Source organism: Antrostomus carolinensis, unplaced genomic scaffold (assembly GCF_000700745.2).
Source record: "Antrostomus carolinensis isolate BGI_N321 unplaced genomic scaffold, ASM70074v2 scaffold10567, whole genome shotgun sequence".
Lineage (NCBI taxonomy): Eukaryota > Metazoa > Chordata > Aves > Caprimulgiformes > Caprimulgidae > Antrostomus > Antrostomus carolinensis.
The window spans coordinates 61983-87673 of record NW_010325503.1 but is presented as its reverse complement, the minus strand read 5'-3'; the positions used below and the strand labels follow the sequence as shown (position 1 = coordinate 87673).

The following is a 25691-nucleotide window of genomic DNA, read 5'->3' as shown; positions in this document are numbered from 1 at the left end:
GGGGGAGCACGGTGCCTGAGGCGGTCGCTCACTGTGAGCGCGGAGAATCGACAGAAGATCGAATGTAAATGCACCCGAAGTGTTACATCTTCGCAGTCTTCTCATCTGATGCCAGCCAGTGTAACTGTCTCTTTTTCGTAGAATACTTCGGGTTGGAAGGGACCTTAAAGACCATCCAGTTCCAACCCCCCCGGCCATCAGCAGGGACACCCCCCGCTAGACCAGGTTACTCAAAGCCCCATCCCATCTGGCCTTGAACACTTCCAGGGAGGGGGCATCCACAGCTTCTCTGGGCAACAGAGACGATTTTAGCCCATCCCAGCCCTTAGCAATGCCCATCCTTCCATGTTTGTCTCAGCCACGCTGCTTAGGTGCACCTCTATTAACAATTTGGCCTCTCGCTGTGACCAGGAGGGGTCTGGGCTTCTCCTCTGGCTGCACAGCCTGGCCACTTGCGCCAGCACTGGGTCTCCTCTGCCTGCAGCCGGGGGATTCGGCTTGTCACTCAAAACCGTTAGTCTTGTTCGTGGGCTAGTTGTCTGCTTTGATAGGTTGGATTGGGACCATTCATTCTCTGTGATCAGATAAATGTCCCTCTCAAAATCAAGAGAGAGAAGGAGGTTAGGAGACATGGAGAGCACCTTGCTGGGGGGAGTGCTGCAAAGGAAAGAAAGTGTATGAAGAAGTGGGGTGGCAGCCTTCTGCTGTCAACACATTACTAGTTTGTCTCGCTCTAGCTATACTCTTAAAGATTCTGAAACCACCTAAAAAAATTACTGCTTTGTAGCAATATAGGCCTTTTCTAAGTCTGTCTGTTCCTGAGTTGTCATGGAGACATGCAAAATAAAAGGAGCTGAAAATTCCCAAGGAAAGAGTAGGGGGATCCTTTTCAGATAAGGGTTGACAAGAGATTTGAGAGGTGCTTTGGAAATCGAGGTGGTAGCTTCTTCTGAATGTGAACTGGCATGAAGTCCCTTTGATCTCTGTGTCTGTCTGAGACTGTGCCTTCAGTGTAATTCCAGAATTGGCTTATCAAGAGCCATCCTCAGCAGTGTGCTTTTAGCCGAGTAGGTCTCTATATTGATTTTAACAAAACTGCAACCATCTATTAATACAGCACTGAACACCAAGTGTCAAAGATAAGTGGCTCATTACTAAGCTTATTTCTCTGGATTTTAATTAATTGCAGCTATGCATGAGTCTGGAAGTTTTGCAGCATCACGTTCTAGACGTGAGAAGAAGTCTAGAAGAGGCCAGCAAGAAGCACTGGAACGTCTGAAAAAAGCCAAAGCTGGTGAAAAAATAAAATATGAGGTGAAAATTCCTCATCTTTTCTTTTTAATAGAAAGTGAATGTGAGCTGAGATGCTTAACTCGCCTTTATACGTATCTAAAAGTTGTGGGAAACAAAACTTGCCTGTCAGATCAGCTCTTATTTTTCAATGGTGTATGTATTTCAGAATGTAACTGTAATTGTTTTGCTGCTTTCTGATATAATTTGTTTATTTAGGTTTTCAAAACTAAAACAATTTTAGCAACTACAAATCAAACATGCTTGATATTGCTTGATAAAATTTGTTCCTTTCCCGTGGGATAGTTAAAATTTAATTGTGTAATTGATGTTATGCTAGGGAGCACTTTTTTTTAACTTAAAATTATCTTAAACTTTAAATGAATTTCAGAGCTTTACATGACTGAAATCCATTAATACTGATTTGCTATGTTTCTACAAAACCCCAAAATTTAAGTATTTAACTGGTAGACCTGAAATATGTCAGTGTAACATTGATACTGCCCAATTAATTGAGGTGGATAATTGTGAAGAGGCCTGCAGTGCATAGATCGTTAACATGCAAATTCACTCTGAGGCAGAGAAGAGCATCTTCAGCATTATGCTTGGGCCTGTCAAATCACCTTTTCACTGAGCTCATCTCAGTGTTTGACAGTAGAGCCAGTGGTCAGAAGTCTCCATTGTCAGGATTTTGGGGGTGGTTTTTTTTGTAATGTGAAATGAGCAACAAAGCAAGTCAGTTTCAAATGAAATCTCTGCCAGTGCTTCAGTAGATTTTGAGTTTCAGTATACTGTGGTAATTTTAAAAATTGATAACTTGTCTTTTGTGACTGCCAAAAAAGAAACTTAAACTGAATGAATAACTGTGCTTGCTGGTTGTGAACAACGTAACAGCGTAACCATGCATTTCTTAGGAACTCTTGTGGTCTTACTGATGTATTAGTAAGTAATGGTATGGGAACTGTTAATTCTCATTATACCTTACCTGTAGGTTGAGGAGTTTACAAGTGTCTATGATGAAGTAGATGAGGAAGAATACTCCAAGATGGTCAGAGAACGTCAGGATGATGACTGGATTGTTGATGATGGTGAGCTAAAATTCGTTTGGAGAGTTATTTTGTTTATAGTGTTATAACTCAATTAGGCTTCATAATGTTCATGATTTGAGGTAAATTATAGGTAGTACATTCTTACAAATTGTTTTAGGAAAAGGAAAAGCTTTTAAATGGAAATAAATGTTTTGCATTGTTCTCATAGTAATGTATTAGGTTATGTTCTCATAGTAATGTATTAGGTTGTTAATGAAAATATTTTTCTATTAAGAACTGGTTTTATTTCCAGTTATCAGTGATGTAACTTTAAAAAGAAGTACTGTAATTGATAGTTTCTAATTAAACATGTAATCATATATTTAATCTAATAGAAGATACAGCTGAGAGTGCTGTCATTTTGAACACTTTTGCATTTTAAGTTTTGCTCTATATTAAAGGGGATAAAGTGTTTAAATATGTTAAACTTTGGATTATGAATATATTTAGAAATATCAGAAGGCAGATTTTAAAATGTAAATTTTTAACAATTTGTTTTTCTGCAGATGGGGTAGGTTATGTAGAAGATGGAAGGGAAATCTTTGATGAAGAACTGGATGATGATGCTCTTGGTTCCAGTAAGAAAGGTAGGTTGACCGTGACCACTGTAGAAAGTCTTCCAGTTGCTTTTAAAAAGTGTCTAAAATGGGCAACTTCTTGGCATCAGTATGTGGTGAATACAGACAAATGAAGCTCTGTGATTCTATGCCTGTGACTCTGGATTTTGTTTAGCCCCTGTGATGCAGAAGATAGAGGTCCACAAATTGAGGTCAAATCACTGCTAACTACTTCAGCACAACTGGGGTGATTTTGCTTACAGTCTTCTGTGGAATATATATTCACTTCTAGAACAAATGCATCTAGGAATGATCTTGGTTTCCAAAGCCAAAGTCTAAAGGACGCATGTGTCCCTCTTGCCACTGAAGTAATTGCATGCTTCTAAGGGTCTGGGATCAAATGATTTTGCCAAGTTTTATGAAGTTGGTTGCAAACTGAGGAAGTTGAATCTGATGTTGAGAATCCAACCCTAGTGCCAAACTCCTGGACACTCTTATTTTTTTTTTATTTTTTTTTTTTTCTGGACATGCTTCTATGTAAAGTATCTTGGTCCCTTTTCTGGAGTATGAACCTGAGTATGCAAAGAGCATCTCTGACATGACTAGGAAAGATAGGGTGCTGATAGGGTTTTGCTTTTTTTGTGTGTGTGCATGACAGCCATTACAAAGCTGGCAGCAATTGAAAGATGTTTAGGCATCATCTCAGCCAGCAGTGTCGAGGTGGAAGAAGTAGACTACCTCAGCTATCTATTCCTGTTAATAACTGGACCCTTAAATATTTAACTTTTCTAATGTAGAATTCACAATTTTATGTTTTCCTGTAGGAAAAGGTGGCAGAACATCTATGGGTGATAAAAAGAACATGAAAAAATCTGTAGTGTCAAAGCCAAACACAATTAAGTCTATGTTTATAGCCAGCGCTGGGAAGAAAAACACAGATGTAAGTTTTTTACATTTTTGTATTTCGAGATTTCTAACTTGTTTGCAGTGTTTTAGTGGGAGTGGAATAAAGTGCTTAAGGGCTTGTTTCAGTTTCTTGTGTCTAGCAAGACATAAACTCCTGTTACAATCTCTTGTATATGGAGCATTCCTGAAAATGTTGTGTGTTTTGCGGAAACTCTTTAGTCATTTGCTGTTGGTCTCCTGATGGGGTTTGCACATGCACTTAAGAACTGTTTGTCTCATCTGTTATCTTACAGAAAACTGTGGACCTGTCGAAGGATGATTTACTAGGGGATATTCTTCAAGATCTTAATGCTGAAGTGAGTATATTAGAAAAATCTGCTTGAAACACCTTAATACATTCATTTTTCTTGCTGTGGAACATATCAAGAAAACAAAGTTCTTCCTAAAGCAAGACCATCTAAGATTGATTTATTCCATAGCACATCTCCACGTATGCATGCAGTCTGTCTGTCATCTCCACCATGCAGGAGTTGCATGATTGTATTGAATCACAGAATCACACAATCACAGAATGTTGGGGATTGGAAGGGACCTCGAAAGATCATCTAGTCCAATCCCCCTGCAGGAGCAGGAACCTAAATGAGATCACATAGAAAGGCGTCCAGGCGGGTTTTGAATGTCTCCAGAGAAGGAGACTCCACACCCTCCCTGGGCAGCCTGTCCCAGTGCTCTGTTACCCTCACTGTAAAGAAGTTTCTTCTCAAGTTTAAGTAGAACCTCTTGGGTTCCAGCTTACACCCATTGCCCCTTGTCCTGTCATTGGGCATCACTGAGAAGAGCCTGGCTCCATCCTCCTGACATTCGCCCTTAACATAGTTGTAAACATTAATGAGGTCTCCCCTTAGTCTCCTCTTCTCCAAGATAAAGAGGCCCAGCTCCCTCAGCCTTTCCTCATAAGGGAGATGCTCCACTCCCTTAATCATCTTGGTGGCAAGATAAACCAAAACTACTCTGTCCTGATGAGGGATGGTTTATATCAATGTGATGTAGAGCCCGTGCTAATGCAGCCTTCTAGGTTTTAATCAGCTTGGAGTGAAACGGGACTTGCCTGCATCTGAACTGTGTGTCCCCTATATGTGTATCACTACGCTCCAGCCAGTATGCTGTAGGATATTTCCATCTGACGTGTTTGGGTTCATGAGAGGAGCTGAGGGGAGGCTGTTTCGGCAGATGATGTAGCCTGAACTTCTGTCTGCTTCCTCCTGCTTTCCACAATTTGCTACAGAGAGTCAGAGTAACACTTCCTCTGAGTCAGGAGTGCAGGATAGCTGCTGTAGCAGAGTTGGACTGCCTCAAATGAGGGTATTCAGTGTCATTAATGACTTTTCAAAGAGTTAATGCCCCTTAGCAGGATTTCTTAAAACTGAAAGGATTGCTTGAATGTAAACCGTGAAACTGCTGTAGTGGTGAGATGCTGAACTGAAATATACTGTAGCACAATAAGCATAATGTGGTTTTTACAGAGCAGTAAGAGGAGCATAGATGTTCCAATGTAAAGTTGTTCTCTTGGTTTTGTACACCTACTATTTTGCTCTTCCCTATGACATCTGATTGAGAGTTTTAATATCTTAGGCTATCAAAAACCCTCAAGTCTTTAAGGAAGTGCATTTGAATGCTGTCAAATTTTGTGCAGCATTGATTAGGGGAAATAATGCTAATAATTACACTATGGCTTCTCTTTACTTAAGTAGTAGTTAGCTCTTGGTTTTTTGGCTTTGTTTGTTCTCTAGAATTTCTTTTTCTATTAGCTGTTGATAAGGATGAGTATAAAATATCTGTACATGTAAATAAACTAAAATGGGTTTTCCTCTAGTGTGACTGCTGAAAAAGCACTTCTGCCTGTCTCAAGACACATGTGCTCACTACTACTGTTTCAGCAGACATGGAGAACATCCCACCAGTTATTCTGATGCTTGTGCATTAAAGGCACAGCTAGCTATTGAAATGCCCACTGTTTGAAAACTGTTTCACTTATTGAAGATGGTTTTTCTCTTGGACTGCTTACAAAAAAAATCTAGTGTCTGTCTTCATGGGCTGATTGCTCAGATAACTTTCTGTGTGGCTGAGTTGTATATCAGGAGCTGTGTCTTCTTGGCAGATGAGAAATGCCAGTGGCCTTCTTTCTCTTGGATGGAAAATGTTACTAACAAAGGCAAGAGAAAACACTAAACATGACCTCTTCATTTTGTCACTTTCTTTTTTCTTTCAATATTCAGACTGTTCCGATAAGTCCACCACCAATTATAATGCTGAAAAGGAAGAGATCTACTGGAGTACCACTGAATCCTTTCTCTGTTCAGTCCCAAACTCCTAAGGTAAAGGAAAAAAAATCAAAAAAGTTCTCATTAATAAGTATTAAGCTGTATTTTGGTTGATTTGAATACTGTTTTCTTTTATTTTTGCTTCCAGAAATTACCTTTCTCGTTAGCTTCCTTAGCAACGTTACTGTGTAACTTCACACATTTTTCATCGTTCTCTTCCCGGTTAATACATAAATAGAGTACAACTCTTTCTGTATCTCTAGTATAGTATATAGCTGTACTATAAATAGTATACAACTCTTTCTGTATCTCTAGTATAGTAGTAGTATATAGCTGTCACATTTGAGAGGTGGAGTTGTTTTTGTAATGTTAGGTACATCACATGAAGATGAACTTCTGCTTTGTCTCTTTTTTCCTAAGAGTAGAAGAGACCCTTGTGGTAAGGAAAGGGTGGCAGGAAGAGAAATAAGGAGAAGAAAGAGTATTTGTGGGTGTGCAAAAGGATAAGAAACTCACCTTCTGCAGAAATGGAAAGCAAATGGAAAATTGAAGCTATGGATGGAAGTTAACCCCAGTGGACGATTTTGGAGTGAAAGGAGGGACAGGGTGCTGAGGATGAAAGGCTAGCATTTTGTTAAGAGTTCTGGTAAATGAGAAGGACTTTATAGTTGGAAATACAATGAGATATTTGATAAGAGTCTGTAGAGGGCAAATGGAAAAGAGTAGATAAATCTGATTTGTGAAACCTTGTGTAATAGTGACATCAGCTCTTATGTTTAAAATACTCACCAGTGGCTCTCATTTCAACAGTTGCATTGGAGTCTAGAAGTAATTGAAAAATAAAAAAGGGGGAGATACAGTAAGAGAAGATCTTTTTCTTTATGATGCAAAACAGTGGTCACTTTTGTAGGAAACGAAACTTGATTTGAGAATGAAACTTGATTCCCAGACGGGCTGTTCAGGTGGTAGCTTCTGTGGTCCTAGGAGGAGGAATTGGGAGAATTTAGACATGAAACAGATGAGGAGGATGAAGATTGCAGCCTTAGAATATAAATGGGCATAAAAAGTAACATGGCAATGGTGCTTTCTACTTCAGGAGATGAGCAGAAATATAAACATGAATAAATTAATTTTTCTGGGCTAGCAAAAACTGTTGGTGAAGGAAAATTAAGTAACGTTTGCTTTCTGTTTAAGGTGAGTGAAGGACTGAGTTTGGTATTGGCCACAGTAGAGGTAGCTGTGCTGAGGTTAAAACCCTGGAAATGATTGTGTGCAACTCTAAATTCTATGTTTGTAAATAACAGCTTTCCCCAAAGAGAAAGGTTTTGGACCTTGCTGCAGGTTAAGGGCCAGTAGATGCAGAGACCTGTTGTTGGTCATGGTGGAGGCCACTTTATAGACATCTTCCATACGAAGAGGTTGTGTAGCTGCTGCCATAGTAGTATCCTGTCTGAAAAACAAACTGTGTGCTTATTGCCTCAGAGTTCAGCCTTGCAGAGCATGCTGAAATACAGTTTCTTTGTTTTCCTCGCTCTCCCTGCCATGTCTGTAGCATGAGGAAATCCAGTGGAGATGCACTCTGTTCTCTACACCTATAGTGTCCTGTAGACATCTTTAACTCATTACTGATTTAATTTTTAAGTCATTACTAATTTACAGGTGGAAACTGCCATATTGGCCTTTCGCAGTTGTTCCAGGCTCTGTCCCTGCTTGACATATATTGTTACATACTCAGCTGACACAGAGGTGTTAGTTTAGGAATGGAGTAGTACTATGTGGGAAAAATAGTGTAAGTAACCACAAACTTAATTAAATGTCAACCATGGCCTGTTGTAAACTGCTTTTAAAAATTATAGTAGAAACACAGCACAGCAGAAATGATACCATGGAATTTAAAGTTTACTTTTGAGCAGTTTTAGCTATCATAGTGCAAAATATGTGGAGTTTTTCCTCTAGCCCTGGTTACTAGTTCTTCAAATAGCGAGTGATGGATTTTTTTTTTTTCTTTTTTGCTTTTAAGAGGATTTTTTTAACTGATGGCTGAAATGTCTTTCAGGTAATCACCCCTATATCAAAGAAAGCTCCTGCTCATCTCAGGAAGGAAGCTCTTCCTCCAGCTTCATTTCGTCCTAAACATCCCAATTACACAGCAAAATCTGTCATAGTCTCTGAAAATGAGGATACCAAGAATGTGCAAAAAGCTATGGAAAATGGGGAAATAGTGAAGACAACAGAAGAGAAAGCTGTTGAAGGTATCAAAAAGAAATCAAAACCCAGTTCTGGAGGCTCTTTAAATATGACATATTAGTGTTAAAACACTTCTTATTTTGTACTAGTTACATGCTTACATAGCTTAAATGTGATATTTTGTTTGTATATTAATACTGTATATTATGTTCATGCATATAGTATACTGTCTGTGCATACTGCTGTAGAATACAGGGCATCATTTTAATGACTCTTTTGTGCAGCACTTACAGATGATGATCAGGGAATGATGGATTTTGATGACGAGGACTTTGATGAACCTATGGAAGCAGAGCATGTGGAGACTATACCTGAGACAGCTAAAAGCTTGAAGGGAGACAAGGAAATTGAAAAGAAAGAGACATCTGTCCTGTAAGAATCTTTTTTTTTTTTTTTTTTCCTTCTTCCACCAAAAACCTTAGATTTATATACATGTTTGTCTTTGCCAGTGGGATAATTGTGGTACAGGAGGAATGATGGTAATGCTATGCGATGTTTTTCTTGTAGTGATGTCAAAAATGGTAGTGTTGAAGATGCTGATAGCTACTTAATTGAAAAATACTTGATGTTTTGGGAGTTTAGCACATGACAACATAAGACATATTTCGGTACACTGAGGTAACTCAGTGGGTGTTGAACAACGAATTTTGATGCCAGTAAGCAAAAATGAGGAATTACTAACAATGCTTATTCTAAACAACTATGAAGGTATTTCCTAACATTAGTTGTAGTTAAAAGTATTGTTGCTAAAAGTAACTTTACATGGTGAACAGCTGTGTCTTTGGAAGTAGGAAGAAAGGGGGGGGGGAGTGGTGTTACTCATTTAAAAAAATTGTTTGGAAGAATCTTAAATCTTTAAACTGTAAAATATTTGAATGATCAAAAGGACTTCATGTCAAAAAGACTTTCATTTAATGACTGAAAAGGTAGTTTTGTTGGCATAATCTGTTGTTCTCACTGAGCAACTTGTGCAGATGAATGGATATATTTTTTATGTAAAGGCTTGAATGAGTAAGGCTGAAATACCAGGTGAATGACTTTTAAAGCATGTGTGTTGTGTGCTGAGAACCATACTTGTATGCAGGTTTCTCTTTGTCACCCCATCCTTCTTTTCAGAAGAATTCTGAGGAAACCCAGCTGTTGGGAATGTTGCTCCATAGTGGAAAGAGCAAAAAAAGGCCTCGAATATAGGGCTGAAAAAAAGTGAAACAGTGGTGGTTGTAACAAAGCAGAATTTTACTTCTTGTTTCTTTCTTCTTCTGCAAAATGTGCAGGAGTTGTTCTCTCCCAGATATCTCATGTTGGGACAGAACTGATGAGGATGAAGCTGATCTAGTAGTGGCAGAAGTTCAACTGGACCCCAATCTCCTTCCTCTTGTGAATGGGGAAGATGATGATCAAGTCTTAAGATTTTATTGGCTGGATGCTTATGAAGATCAATACAATCAGCCAGGTAACTGCTCAGTTAAAGATGGAAAATGCCATTCTGAATTTATTTTTTTTTATGTAACTGTGATTTTCAGACTTGCCTAAATTATGTCTAGATACCCTGTCTCTCTGTGCTCGGTAACTTGTACATTGATCTCCTCTTTTTCTACACTCCTGTCCTCAGTGCAGGGCACTGTGAGTGGGCAAAGTGAGAATGTTTTGGGTCTCTGGGTCTAGTGAAGCAGGAGGGAGGTACAGAGGGAGCTACTTAGCACTTCTCAATGTTGGTGACCTGTTGGCCTTCTTAAAACCTTGTGTGCTCCAGGAATAAGCTGATACTGTTAATTCATTACTCAGTGGTGCAACCATTGAGCATGCTTTCTTCTTGTTTCTGGAAATGGAACTTAGTTCTAGTGGATTATTAGAAAGCCTGTGCAATAGCAGTTTTACAATTCTATACGAAGGCAAGGTATGCCTATCAAGGAAGGAAGGTGGCCTGAAAAATATAAGCTCTGTCTAGATCCCTGTATTCAAACTGTCTAAATCTTGAAGATTGTCTCTGTATTAACGTCCCTAAGATACTTTGTGCTGTTGAAGTTCCTGGTTCAAAACTGTGGCATTTTGATCTCAGCCCTGACAAAAGAAGTTGTGTTCACATCTGTTCTAAGCACCTCCCATCCATCTTCTCATTTCATCAGCAGCTTTAGGAACTTGGGTTTCTAATTTGTCCTTGTAGGTTTACCAGAAGGTTCTTCTGTACTTTATTGAAGGTTTTTTGGGTTGATGCTGTAAACATTGAGTCAAATATATTTCTCTCTTACACCTTTTGTTGTGAGTTGGGATGCTAGACTTAAATATGAGACTGTGCTGGGCTGAACAGCTTGGTGATGGGAGTGGTAATAATCATAGATATCTTGGTGAAATCAATGGCTTTAATATAAAATTACTACTTTTAAAAAACCCACTATTGTTCTTTTTCTTTTTTTTTTTTGTCATCTAAGTCAGGGATTGCTGAATGGAACATAATTATGAAAGGATTTCTGTTCCTTGCATGCAAGGAGTGTTCTTTTCTCATTATGACTTTTTCAGGATTGAATAATAAAGACTGCACCTGTTTTCAATTAGTAGTGTAGAAGGGAAAATTTTGATACTGCTTTTTGTTTAACATGTTCATGATCTTTGTTTATGCCTCATTTGCTGTGATGTCAAATGCACTGCCTGAAGAGTAAATACTATAGCATAATCATAAGACCTTTCAAATTTAATGATTTTTTTGAGACTTACTTTTCATAACTCCCTTTACTATCTTAGATGGAGAACTTGAGAATTGTAATCCTCTTAACATTTTAAAGAATTAATGAATTAAAATTGCCCTTCCTTTCTTCTCTGTGAGACGTTTTCCCTGTCTCTTGACTTTGCTTGCCTTTTGGTTCATTGGTGACATCATCTTTCTTTTCACAGACTGTGTTTTATAAGCTTTACTCCTATTTTTTCTACTTTTCTTCTTTCCATAATCAGGTTTACAGGGGATAGGTCCAGATACCTCTTCTCTTATTTCTTGGTTTTACATATGAAACGTCTCTGAAAACTCTTTGGCGTTAGCCCTGCTTTCACTGTGTGTGTGTGTGTCTGTGTATGTGTGTATAGGGGGATGATGTATGTGTGGGTGTTGGACTAGGTGACCTCCAAAGGTTCTTTCCATTCCTAAAGTACTCTGATTCTCTGAAATCTGGGGATATTAAGGCCACTTATTTGCCCATGCTGGAGTTGTTTGAAGTTTGACTTTCCAATCCAGGCAGCCTTTTACCATCTTTGAATGAATGTATCCCTCTTTCTACCTCATCTGCTTATATGTACGCCTCTGACAGGTTCACTTCTCCATTCTCTTAATAGTGCCAGATATTCAAGCAACCAACTCCTGGTTTGTGGTCTCTCCCATGGCTTCATCTTTCTGTATGATACAAACCTATTTGAGTTTTTTATCCCTTTAAAAAAGAAAAAAAATATTACTGGGGAGAACAACTTCGTCTTCCCTGTCACTTAGATCTGTAATTTGAGCTCTTTCTAGATCCTTTTAGTCAAACTGTCTAAATCTTGAAGATTACCTCTGTATTAAAATCTCTAAGATACTTTGTGCAGCTGAAGCTTGTATCCTTGCTCTCCTCATCTTCAAAATGGCAACATTCTCTGTCCTTGGACAAAAGTAGTCTTGTTCACATCTATTCCAAGCACTCAAGAAACAGTTTTTCTTAGCCCATCACTCTAACTCTGTCATCCGTCTTAATGCATCTTCACTGATTCAGCTTTGGTTTAATGGAGTAAGAAAGGTGCCTTTACATCTGATTGATAGATTGTGTGGCAAAGGTAAATTACAACTCTTAACCAAGGACTTGTTTGTGCATTGTCAGACCAGGGAGAAATGCAGGTTCCAAAATCTTCCTTCTGGGAAACACTGTTTCTGAGACAGTCTCAGCTCCGATATTTCTGATTTCATTAATAGTAGTGTACTGTAGGAATAGTGTCTTTCATGTAATCAAATTCCAAATTATTTGGAGTGAAGGGAACTGAGTTTTTGAGTTGTTTTTGAGTTGTACAAGTTTATTTTACTTGTAATTCACAAACTACGTGGAAGTCGGCTAGCCTTGCTCGATGTTATTTCCAAGTTTAACATCACTTAATTAGCAGTTTGCAGCATTTTGTGCTAATGCCACGTTCTCTGGGGCTCAGAGATGTGCATGTACGATAATGATGTGGTCCACAGTGAAGTCAGTTGCGCTACTCCTGCTCTGTATAGGCTTTCTGAATGTAACCTTGGTTACAGCTGCTGTCAGCATCCAGGATTTCTTGCAGTGCTATACATCTTTCGGTGTCCTCATTTGTTAAAAACAGTCAGTTGAAAGCTTTTTACAGTTGATCAGCTTTTAGTTGTTGTCTTCAGAATGTATTATACAGGTTTTTTTAGTAGCAGAGTCTTGATCTCACGGTACTAAAGTGTAGGAAAAGCGAGTTAATTGTACTGGTCTAGCTGAAGAACAAAAAATTGTAGATAACAAGTGTTTCAGGAGTGATTGACAGCACAGGCATTCTGATTATCTTTGGCTTTCACTGACTTCTGTCCTTCCTCCCTCTCCCCATGAATTAGCAAACTAATGTAGGTAGAAATGGAATGTCAGAGCAGGATTCTGAGACTAGCTGTGTGATGCCATGAATTTCACATATCATTGAGGTGTTACTGCAGTGATGGAGTTAGGGACATGAAAAACTATACAGGTATCTATTTGTAAAGCTGGTGTTTAAAACCATTTAGAATGTGCTGATACATTGTCAAGATTTGTTGTTCAGTGCCCTAAACCAGAAATGGTTGTGTTTCTATGCAAGAATATGTAATAAGCTGCTTTAAGCAACAGTAAGAATGATAATTTAAGAATTGCCTATTGAATTCTTTGCCCTGTCCTTCTTTCTTAGGTGTGGTATTCTTGTTTGGCAAAGTTTGGATTGAATCTGCAAACACCTATGTCAGCTGTTGTGTGACAGTGAAAAATATTGAGAGAACTGTTTACCTCCTGCCACGTGAAACAGTAAGTGTCTCTTTTAAGCACGTCAAACATAAGTACCTTTCATTCTGCTTATGGCAGGTTGTGAGTTCTCACAGTGCATTTATGGGAACCGTTTGAGCCAGTGTTGTCTGATGTAGATGGAAAAGTTAAGTACAATGTATACACAGTATATCACGTGAGGTGCAGAGCAGAGCATTGCTGCTTCCCCCGATCTTAACTAACAACTGCAGACAAATTGTTACCTTTAAACTTGCTGCTTATGAAATAACATTGCCCTGAAGTATTATTATGAAACTTAGTGTTTTTAAAACAGTATGTTTCAAATATTTTTTTTTTTTTTAATTTGGGGTTTCTTGAATGGTTGCATTGTACTTTTCCCTTGAAGAAGAGATACATGATTGATAATACAAAGCAAAATTCAACTTATTGGTCATGTCTACTGGCATTTTTTGTTAATTTGTAAAACCTGACTTCTGTTTTTGAGGAAATTGACCTATCCACTGGCAAAGAGACGGAGACACCAGTAACTATAATGAGTGTTTTCAAGGAATTTAATGACTGCATTTCACCAAAGTATAAGATCATGAAGTTCAAATCCAAGGTTTGTCTACAAGCATCCTATATTGGTCACTTTCTGTTGTTCTGGTTTGTCAGGTGGGAAGTCTGTTGAAACACTGTCCAGTGGGGGAGGTTTATGCTGAAATACAAATCTATAACTCCTGACATGTGTAAGCATACCTGCTTGTAAAAGCCATCCCAGTGTCTTCACAAATACCTGTACTCCTTTAAGAACAGTAAATCTGCAACATGATTGTTCCACCAGAAGTTTAAACATACTGCTTCTGAAAATACTCATTCGTTAGCTTCTTTGAAACTGCGTTGAATGTCAGACTGTCATTCTTGCTTGCTGAGCTATTTTTGATAATACAGAACAGATAGAAGTTCTGATATCTAAAGCCTGGTTATCAGTTCATTATGTTAAAGTTTAAAATGAAAGATTGTGTTGTCCAGCAGATAGGTCAGTGCACTGGGATTAGACTGTCTTTGCATCTGACCAGGTGTCAGGTTGAACTTTATCTCTTGCCATGTTTCATCCTTCTTTTCACCCTTGCAGCTTTATCTTTTCAGAATGCCTGTTGTTCAGAGCGTGGATTATCACGGTGTGTTTATACAGGAGGTAGCAAGTTGTGAGGACTGCCATCCGGTCTTGAAACAAGCTGTTTTGGGCTTACAGTTATGGGCAGTAACCTTACAGTGTTACTTTGCTGTGTTGTATTTGCTCAACATGTCCTTAAAAGAACACTGGAAAAGCAAAATGCTGCTATAATGGAAAATTTGCACATGCAGTAATATAATAGTTGTCATAACTGCAGGAAAAGAGCTGATAACCGCTGACAGTGTTGCAGGTTTGGACTGAACTTGTTTGCTAGTGTAGGAAAGCTGCCTTGTTCATTGACATAGAGCATTTGTCTTTTGGCTGGGAGTGGGGTGGAGTGGGGAGTTTGAGGGGGTGGAAAGGTGGCCAACACGCAAGTTAAAGGAAGAAGATTTGTTAAGAGTGAAGTGCTCAGAAACTTTTAGGTTTCTTGAAGTAAGAAGACATTTGTCTGGCAAAGCTGGCTTTCCTTGTAACTACTGGATGGTGTGGAATTAGTTGCAACTTTTCCCAGGCTGGCAATCTTGTGACTTTGTAGGATTTGTTCCTGGATAGTTTCAGGAGGTGGGATGCCAAGTAAAAATGCAGGAAGAATGGAATTTAACAATATGTAAATAAGGGAAAATAAAAGAAGGTTCGTATGGTAATTCAGGTTGGAAAGGCCCTCAGGAGGTCATCTAATCCAAAGCTAGAGTACTTCAGAAAGCTTAATTTGTTAAAGTGAAAATGTGAGCAGTGTTTCTCAATGGCAAATTCATGCAAGAAATGACATATTTTCATCAACATGTAGCATTATTTACATCATTCAGGGAAAATGCATGCTTCATTAGAACTTTGTAGAAGGTGTTTTTTTTTTTGTTCTAGCTTATTTTCTCTGTCAAAACTGATGCAAATTTAGCTTTTTCAGTTTTATCAGTGTTATTTCTCTTGTATATTTGATTATAACTTAGTTGTTATCTATGGGAATCAGAAAGGAATGAATTTAACAGTAGGTATGAAATAAGTTTGTAATAGCTCGCTATTCAAAGATCCTTTCAGGAATGAGGGAGGAAACTCAGGGCAAATCAATTCCTCGTTAAAAGAGAGGATACAAACACTTGTATTCTAGAAATGGAAGGAGAGGGAAAGACCTTTGAAAAGATGCAGATCTGCTAACAGAATCTTAGGAAACCTCCACCTGTTCCATGGTGTGCTAAGGAAGAATAGTGTGAGTTAATGGAGTAATATAACTTAACCTTCAAAGGTGGCTTTTAAAAATCAAGGTAAACCATATGCAGGAAGTATTTGAACTGTTATTTCTGATGTTAGTTCAAAGCTTATCAAATATTTACTGAGTTTACACAGAGCTTGGGCTGAAACCCAACTGTGTTGTCTGGTCACATGACTACAGTGCATCTGGGGTCCTTGAGTGTAACACAGGAGTGATCCCTACCTGGAATAGTGGAATAGAAGCACTAAGGTACTGTTCAGGTCTTACCTCACGTATTATAACACTTGATCACCCTGATGAGGAAAGATTAACTCAACTGACAACAGGCACAAAAGATGGTAATTGGATGAGACAAAAGGAGAATTAGTTATGCCAGAGGTAACTGTGAAAGAGCTTTAATTTTACTTTTTTTTTTTTTTAGCCTGGTAAAGTGAAGAATAATGATACGACCTTTTTGCTCTCTGAAAACATTAAAAGGGTATGAGCAGCAAGAAAGCTATTTGAAGGGTAGTTGTAGCAAAAGAACAAATGTATAAATTTTAATTCATTAATAAATTAGGCAGGATAGTTGGGGGTGCAGAGAAGCTATGGAATAACCTACTAGAAGTGTTTCTAAACAGTAAGAATTCAAATTCTGTTTGAATTCATCAGACTCTTCAGTAAACTGAATTTTACTAACATGGTACAAGGCTATCCAGCTTTATTTTGCTGGCATAATTTTCTGGTGATATTGATAGTTACTGCCTCCCAGAAAGGTGTTTAATGAGAACTGGAGCGAGCAGGAAGGTATGACACTAGTAATGTGGGGGATAAGAGAAAAGATAGGATTGGAGAGCAGGACTGTTGATGGGGCCTTTGAATGACTATTCAAGGAAAGTATTACAGTAACTCAGCTATTCCAGCTTAACACAAAATTTACTGTGAACAAGTGGCACCGGATCTGGCCAGGCTTACACCTCTGCAGCAGGGAGTCCTTTTGCTGCCTGCAAGATAATTATGGAAGTAGTGGGATTGTCCCGTTATTCCACCCTCCTTTTCTTTTGCTGCTTCCTGAAAGAACTCTTTTTGCCAGGTTAGATATTATTAATCTGTTTTTTGTAAGGAGTCATCATCTTTCTTTTCATTGCAGTTCTACCACCAGAGATGTTGTGTTGTTAGACAGCGCTTGCATCTGAGTGTCCATAGGGGTATGCAGGGGTCTCAAATTGAAATGGTGTTGGCACTCAGCTGAGTGAACGCTCCAAAAAAGCTGTTGTGACTGTATGTGGTGAAGAGCTTAATATGCTTTAGAACTCCCCTGTTCTGTGATGTGCAGCCAGTATTCCACTGATGTGTTGATAAGGGTTGGTGTTCTGAAAGATTTTTAAAAGGCTGATGGCAGTATTGCTCAGGTGAGCAGAGCACTTCTGAGCAATGCATTCGGAGTAACACAGCGTCTTAGTTTTGGCATAGTACTGGGAAACTCTTACTCTTCTGTCAGTAGCTGGAAATCAGGGAGGTTACTAGCATAGCTGCCACGCACCCAAAGTTATTTTGTTCAGAATACCCAGTTTTGTGATGACGCAGAGAGAGACAGTATTTATACACTGAGACACGTTGTTCTCTGTGCACGTGTGTGTGGGTCTTGGCCTTGCCAGCACCAAACTTTGTCCTTGGGAACAGATACACTTAAGCCCTATCACTTCCTCCTGCACCTGCTGCTAATTGGAGCTTCAATGGGTTGCACTGCTGCCAAGTTAGCAAGTCTTCACAAATCAATTTGAAAGCAGCCTTACTCCACTTAGGAACTTAGCAGCTAATCACTGCTCCTCATTTCTGCTCTCTGAAGGGCCACTTGAAGGGCAGATTACTCTGCAGCAAAGCATTCATTCAGTGCAGTTACCACCAGACGCCTGTGTAATTGAGCTGAGCTCTGTGGAATAACGCAGATGAATCACTGCAGCGGACTATTTTTACACTGTGTTCAGCTTGCGTTTGCAACAAGAACTTGTTGGAAGCCCGAGAGAGGGTTTTTAAAAATAAATAAAATAAAAAAAAGGAGGGGACACACCAGTAATACATGTTAAAAGCAGTGAGTGCATTGCCATCTGCTATGTTACGGGTATGGTGTGCTGCTCATGTGGGCTGCTGCCTTGGCTCAACAGTTCAGATCTACATTTGCATGCTAATTTGCAATGCTGTTCTGACTTCACAGTGATGGTCTTGTGCCAAGTTATTTCACCCTTTCCTGCTTCCAGGTAGCTGTTGAGGCCATAGCTGTTTCTGGATTTGACTTCTTCCTATTTATAGCAGAGGGCCCTGTCTTCTTCTTCCCAGGCTTTGCAGCCTTAAAACTGCAGTGTTATGGAAGTAGTAAGCTTAACTACTCGTTGTAGTACTCTGAGGGAGCTATTGCCGGTGCTGTTAATTTAAGGGAAAAAAACCCAACCGAACAAAAACCACTCAACCCCCAAACCAAATAACTTTGAGTATACCTAATTGTGCATTTTTGTTTATTTGTAAATTTTATTCAAATTTATGACGACTTTGTTTTTTCTTATTAAACTTAGTCTAGTGGTATATTATGCTACTCTGTGTATAATGTGCTGAACTTAGTGGACTGTACAGTGAAAATATGCTTTTTAATTTAAAGGGCCCCTAGGAATTCTTGTAGTAAGAGTAATGTTCTAGCATAGTTAAGGCATAACATAATAGCAACAATATATAAACAGTGGGGCAGATGGTTGTGAAGTATTACAGGGCAGAGCATACATATTAATGGGATAGAGAATGGCATTTCAGCAAGTACCATAATGATGTGGCTCAGGATATTGTCATTATTACAAGGGCAGGTAGTGATAGAACAAGGGGTAATGGCTAGAAGCTGAATGAAGTTAGATTTAGATTAGATAATAGGAATAAATTATTTCCTGTGAGGGTGGTCAGACACTGGAACAGGTTGCCCAGAGAAGCTGTGGATGCCCCCTCCCTGGAAGTGTTCATGGCCAGGTTGGATGAGGCTTTGAGCAACCTGGTCTAGTGGAAGGTGTCCCTGCTGATGGCAGGGGAGTTGGAACTAGATGGTCTTTAAGGTCCCTTCCAACCCAAACCAGTCTATGATTATTTGGAAAGTGAAGGTAGTTGTTCTTAGAAACTGACAAGCTGTGCATGTTGAGAAAAATCATTATTCTTGAAGAAAGCAGAAGTGATACTTAACTTTCAGTAAAGTTGTGCTGAACTAGAGACTGCTTCAACCATCTTTGTTAGAGATATGTAAACAAATTTTGACTACTTTCTAGTAAAACTCAAGTTACTTGAAATTAAAAATACAGTACTGTCATAGAAATGATTCTGTTCTAAGAATGTAATAAACAGCTGGCAAATGGTTAGGAAGTCAGCTCTCCTGGGTGCTTCGGAAGTGCCAGTTCACTAAAGCATGCAGTAGAAAAGGAGGAACTGTGTGCACTTACAGGGCTACGATCTCATTGGGATCAGGGACATGTGGTGGGTTAGGACGTGGTTAAGAAGAACAACTGGGATGGTGGGGAGGGAGAGTCCCTTTTACATGACAGAGCGATCAGAATGCATGGAGCCCTGCCTAGAGAGGGGCAAAGAGCCAGTCAAGAGCTTATGGGTCAGGATTAGAGGGCACACTAATGGAAGTGACATCGTGGTGGAAAAAAGGAAAGCCAAAGCAAATCTTATCAATGAGTCTGGTGAGGGGGGCAAAGAGCAGTAGGAAAGGCTTCCATAGGTACAGGAGGACTAGGGGAAAATGTGGGCCTGCTGCTGAAAGGGACAGAGGATGTGGTGAGAAAGGGCATGGAAAAGGCTGAGATACTCCATATCTTCTTCACCTTGGTCTTTACTGCTAAGTCCAGCCTTCAGCAATCCCTGACCCCAGGAGACCAGAAGGAAAGCCTGAAGAAAACATGACTTGTCCTTAATGGAGGAGGATCAGGTTAGGGAACATTTAAACAAACTGGACAGACACAGGTGCATGGGACCTAATGGGTTGCACCTATGAGTGTGGAGGGAGCTCGCCAATGTCATTGCAAGGCCACACTTGATTATCTTTAAAAGGTCATGTTGATCAGAAGAGGTTCCCAAGGACTGGAAGAAAACAGATGTTAAAGCTATCTTCAAGGAGGAAAAGATTCCAGGAAACTAGAGGCTGGCCAGCCTCACCTCAAGCCCTGGGAAAAGATGATGGAGCAACTAAATGTGGAAACAACTGTTTTCCAGACACACAAAGCATAAGAAGTGTGCTTTGGGAGTGTTTGGTGTGGAATTACAAAGGGGAAATCATGCTCAACCAAGCTGGTAGCCTTCTGTGAAGGGCTGACTGGCTTGGTGGAGCAGTGGCAGTTGTTTATGTGGACTTCAGTAAGGCTTTCTCTCTCCCGTAGCATCCTCAAAGACAATCTGATCAAGCATGGACTAGGTGAGTGGACAGCGAGATCGACTGAAAACCGTCTGCACTGCTGTGCTCCAAGGGCTGTGATCAGCAGCACGCAGTCCAGCTGGAGGCCCGTCCCTCGTGTTGTACCCCAGGGGTCGATACTGGTCCAGTCCTGTTTAGTGTCTGTGTTAATGGCTTGGACGATGGCGCAGAGCACAAACGCAGCAAGTCTGCAGACAGTACAAAACCAGGAGCAGTGGCTGATATATCAGATGAGTGTGCTGCCGTTCAAAGGAACCTCAACAGGCTGGAGCTGTCTCATGGCCTACAGGAATCCCATCAAGTTCAACAAAGGGAAATAGCAAATTCCGCACCAGAGCTGGAGTAACCTCAGGCACCCGTAGATGCTGGTGGCTGACTAGCTGGAAAGCAGCTTTGTCAGGAAGGACTGGTCATCCTTGTAGACACGAAGTTAGACAAGAGCCAGCAAAGTACCCTTGCAGCAAAGTTGGCCATGAACACCCTGGGCTGCACAAGGCAGGACATTGCCAGCAGGTTCAAGGGGGGTGGTCCTTCCCCCTTTTCGCAGCTCTGGTGAGACAAACGTGGAGCGCTGCGTTCAGCTGAGCTCCCCATTGCAGGAATGGTGTGCACATACTGGAGTAAGTCCAGCACAGGACCACAAAGGCAATTATGGGGCCTGGAGCATCTGTTGTGTGAGAAGAGGCTGACAGAGCTGGGACTGCTCAGCCTGGAGAAGAGAAGGTTCGGGGTGAGGGATTGGTGGTGCAGATCTTATCAATGTATGTAAATATCTGATGGGCAGGAGTAAAGATGACTCTGGCAGACTCTTCTCATACCAACCCATTGGAGGACAAGAGCAATAGGTACCATTTGAAACACATGGAATTTATCAGAAGATAAACCTCTTCTTTACTGTAAGAGGGGTCAGGCACTGGCACAGAGTGCCCAGAGAGGCTGTGAAGTCTCTGTCCTTGGGGATGTTCAAACCCTCACTGGAGAGGGCCCTGAGCAATTTCTCTAGGTGACCCAGCTCTGAGCAGGCAGCTGGACTAGACAGTCTCTAAGAGATGCCTTTCCTTCTCAGCCATTCTGTGATGTTGTGGTGATCTTCAGCCACCAATTCTCATGAGTGTGTCTGAAGCCTGTGAATTTACAGAACGTTTCTGAGTTTCCTTAGCTATTAAGCTTGTATGGTTTTTTGTTTTGTAGTGGTTAGTGTATTTGTAAGTCAATTCTGTAGAAACTCTTCATGCTAAGAAAAACTTAAAGAGATTAAATACAGGTGCTAAAACATTCTTACTATCTTTAGATGGTTATAACGTGTTGCAAAATTGGTAATATATGATCAGGTTCATGATAATCGAGATGTATGTTTTGGCTGGCCTTTATTTCATTAGCTTTCTTATTGGACAGAGTGAATATTCATTTGGGAGATACTGAAAAAAAATGTATTTGTTTTATATAGAAAGTGGAAAAATATTATGCTTTTGAGATGCCGGATATTCCAGCAAAATCTGAATACTTAGAAGTTAAATATTCGGTGAGTATAATTAATCTGATGAAAGATGATAACCTGCTTTGTTACCTAATTAAGAATTTTACGTTTTACTTTTAAAACAAAAAAGGTTTTATCTTTAGTAGCTAGTGAGCTAGTGGCTGTACCTCTGTTACAGTGTGTAGTTAGTTGCTCATTGTCTTGTAATTTTTTTTTAGAAAAGGTTAATACGTAAGCTTGTGACTTTTTTGTTATTTTTATGTTGCTTAGTACTTAATTAAAACAGTTCATTACCAGGTAACCTATAACGTGTTGATTTGTTAGTGTTAGCTCTATTGGTGTAAATAAAGCTTGAGGGAGGGAAAAATACTTCCTGTAACTACTGCATTCCTCCCACCTTCTCCACCAGTTATAATTTGCTTATTGGTTTACAGCAGTCTGTATTCCCAGTTTTAGTTTAAATATCTGCTTTATTTTTTTTTATCACCTTGCCACTTAATCAGCTAATTGGCCAAACAACCCTTTAGCTGCACTGGATCAGGGCCCGAAGTACTGTAACATGTTTTAAATTACTTGGTACTCTTAAATGTTTTGTTGAATCCATGTCCAGAATATAGCTGATAATCTCTGCTTGTAAGGGTCTTGCAAATAGCAGCTGGGTGAGAAAGACTTGTTGAAGAGCTGTAAAATTGAGCAGCAAAGAGGGAAAAAAAAGCCCCATGAGAACATTAGTAGCTGTTCTTAATTAGGAAAAATACTTGATTTGGTTTTAAATGTAGGAGACTTGGTAGTCTTGAACCTATTTGGTCAGTTGCTGAAATAATGCCTTGAAAACATTTTTTTATACTAGTTCTAGGTGCAAACGCAGCATCCTGTAGAGATTTGCTAGCTAGCTCAGACTGTTCTTTGCTAGCTCTGGCTGTGCAGAAACACTTTCTCCAGTCTTTATAGGACAGACAACATGAAAACTGTAACTGTCTAATTAAGTTTACAACACGAGCAGCTTCTGTATTAAAATGGTCATTGCACGTTGTTGTAGTCTTGGCTGATGATAATATCTCTGTCTTGCATCCAGTATGGATGAAGAAGTTTTGCTTCAGTGCATTTTTAGGTTACTGTCCTGATTTCGTTACGCACCTATTTAAGTCGAGTCAATAGTGTAAGGTATTCAGTTACTGTGAGGTATTATGGGATAAGGCTTTGCTTGTGGGAAATTACAGTGATTTCAGGTATTGTGTAGTTTTATTAGGGTGCTTTCTGAATATAGTGTGTCAACCTTGAAGACTTCTTGGGGGAGTGAAATGACAGTGCTTTCTCTTACTTATTAGGCTGAATGTCCTCGACTTCCCCAAGACCTGAAAGGACAAACATTTTCACATGTGTTTGGAACGAACACCTCTAGCCTGGAACTTCTCTTGCTGAATAGGAAGATCAAAGGACCGTGCTGGCTGGAAATAAAAAATCCACGTATGGTGGTTTGCATGCGAAATACTTGATTTCTGGAAAACATTATAGATTTAGGGAAGGAGGGGAAATTTACAAAAGGATAATTTATCAGTACAATTTAAATCCACTTTGCAATTTATCTGTGTAATTTTCATTATCTAGTACAAATTGTAACTTATTCTTCTGAGGGAGAATTATATCCATGTAAAGTTGCACACTTTAGAGATGATATTATAACTGATTGAATGTCAGTGAGAGTGAACTGCAGTACCTAGCAGCTACTCTTTGGTGCATAACCTAAAGCCACATATACTGAGCTAAAGTTAGTGTGATAGTTTAACTTAGCAGGCAGCCAAACAAGACACAACCACTTGCAGCCTCCCCTCACCCCTATCCTCTTCCCCCCGACCCAGGGAATCAGGGAGAGAATTGGAGGGGTAAAGTTTGGGAGACTTGTAGGTTGAGATAAGAACAATTTAATAATTAGAGTAAAAATAAAATTAAAATAATAAGAATAATAAGATAAATAATGATAACAACTGTGCAAGTGGCTGTGTCTTGTTTGGCTGCCAGCTAAGAAGAAAATTAGCCCAATCCTAGCAAAAACCAGGACAGTTAGTTTCCTATAAATTTATTCCTTTCTTCTTTTGATAACCTAAGATACTTTTTTTTTTTTTTTTCTGCAAATGTATCTTTTTAAGAACAAACCACTGCTAGATGGCTTTTTTGTTTGCGTGTTGTTTTTTTTCTGGCACTTAGAAAAGTTTATGGTGCGGAGTATTTTAGTTTGAAATCCTTTCGGCCTCATGAGTGGCACGCACCACGTACAGGTGGTTACGCTGCCGTATTTTGGCTTGGTTAGAGCCCTTTATTCAATGTGTGCTGTGTATTCCAGAGAGAGCCAGGAACTTGATCAAGCTGAACAAAAGCAACGTCTGTTAGTGCAGCTTCCTTGGGGCACATCGAGTATAGAATTGATAGTGTTGGCCGCTGACAGCAGGAGGATTCTCCTCTTCAGCACCTCGCTCAGTCACTGACAAAGCTGGTACCAATAAGGATTTTGAGCTCAAATAGGCAAGACAAGTCCCTAACTGCCAAAAGATGGATTAGCTCTGATGGTTTTCCAACAGACATTGGCAAGCATCAGTGTACTTCCTGGCACTGATTTTAAAAACCTAAGAGTGGTTTTTCCTCTGCACTTTTTGCTGAAGAATTGACCTGTTTCTTTGGCATTTTCCCTCTTTGCCTGGGAAGAGTCCAGAGCTCTTCTGTTCCTCATATCCAGTATGACAAATGTTATAGCAGTGATAACTAACACTTCAGGCAGTATTCAATTTTTGTTAATGCTGATGTGCATATCTCCCCTTAAACTGCCGTGCCTGAGCTCAGATTCTGGCCTAGTGTTAAATGGTAAACTAAGGGAGCTCTGTTTTTTCCAATTCCCTTATCTCCTTTACTGCCTTCAGGTTCCAGAGAGAGAAAGAGTATCTTGATATCAGAATTACTCATTTCAAAACTATGACATGCCCACTTTGTTGAAAAGTGTCTATTAAGCTGGCTAGTTATATTTGTGTAAATTTCTGTAGTCATTGCACTGGATTTTGTGCCTCAAAGCTGTTTGTTTTCTTTTGGGGGCTGTGTGTGTATCTAGTTTATCAGAAGGCTCTTGCTTTCTTATGTAGCTTCCCTTCCACACTTCTCATAGCAGGTCTTAGGGATAAGAAGCATACCTGGAAGGTTTAGAATAAGTTGGTCTCAAACCATTTGATCAGACTCCTACAAGTTCTCCAAAAACTGTCATCACTGTTCATAATGAAGCTGTCTTTTCAGTTTGAGTGTCAGTGCTAGATAGCACCAGCACTTTTCCAAAGAAGCAGTCTCCAAACTTGTTAGATTGTGCACTCTGTCAATAAAAAAATTGAGCATGTACCTCAAATATATACTTTTCTTATAAATTATATACATGTACTACTGTACTAATGTATTATGTATGTTATAAAATAAACATAAAACCAGAAATTTAAAAAAGATGAGGTATGTGAAATAAATACTTTTAAAAGTATTTATTGTATTTATTAGTGGTACAAAAAATATTTTCTTTCCACACCCCAATGGATTGTCTTATACACCCCCCTGGGGTTCATGCACGCTGCTTTTAAGACCACTGCTCTATAAAGTGCTAGTTGAAGCTCTGGTTGTTAAGATACTGGAGATCAAAGGAAAAAGATGTTAAGCAATTGATCACCTGTCTTCCTTTGGAGGGATCATCAGTATTTCATAAATGAAAATATTTTAGCCAGTTACCTGTTTGCATGTAGAACAAGGAAAAACAGGGAAGGTAAAATATACGTGTTTCCAGAGACGGGTCAAATAATTTTGCAGGGAGTAAGGTAAACAACTCCTACCAACAGCTGCCTTCAAAAGGTTAATCCCTCAGAAATGTAACCTCTGCTTCCTTCGAACTGCCTGTAGTGAGTTAGTTATCTCAGCAGCATCTTTTGTGAATAATCACTTTTTTCTTTAAGCAAGTGAAGAATTATAGACCAAAATACTCAAATGATAATCAATGGTGAACATAGTCTTCC

The 25691-nt window shown here is 39.5% G+C and overlaps 1 protein-coding gene across 1 annotated transcript in view; it reads left to right on the top strand.

The window, feature by feature from the left end:
• Positions 1-1191: 1191 nt before the first annotated feature.
• The window catches only part of POLA1 (DNA polymerase alpha 1, catalytic subunit), a gene marked incomplete at its 3' end in the record, with an annotated part of 82523 nt that continues 58023 nt past the window's right edge, over positions 1192-25691 (top strand). The window contains exons 1-13 of the mRNA XM_010171245.1: positions 1192-1314; positions 2282-2378; positions 2885-2965; positions 3760-3875; positions 4135-4197; positions 6118-6216; positions 8219-8414; positions 8643-8781; positions 9684-9862; positions 13303-13415; positions 13879-13995; positions 21631-21705; positions 22989-23127. Coding sequence (XP_010169547.1) covers positions 1192-1314; positions 2282-2378; positions 2885-2965; positions 3760-3875; positions 4135-4197; positions 6118-6216; positions 8219-8414; positions 8643-8781; positions 9684-9862; positions 13303-13415; positions 13879-13995; positions 21631-21705; positions 22989-23127 — 1537 coding nt within the window. The remainder of the gene's footprint in view (positions 1315-2281; positions 2379-2884; positions 2966-3759; positions 3876-4134; positions 4198-6117; positions 6217-8218; positions 8415-8642; positions 8782-9683; positions 9863-13302; positions 13416-13878; positions 13996-21630; positions 21706-22988; positions 23128-25691) is intronic.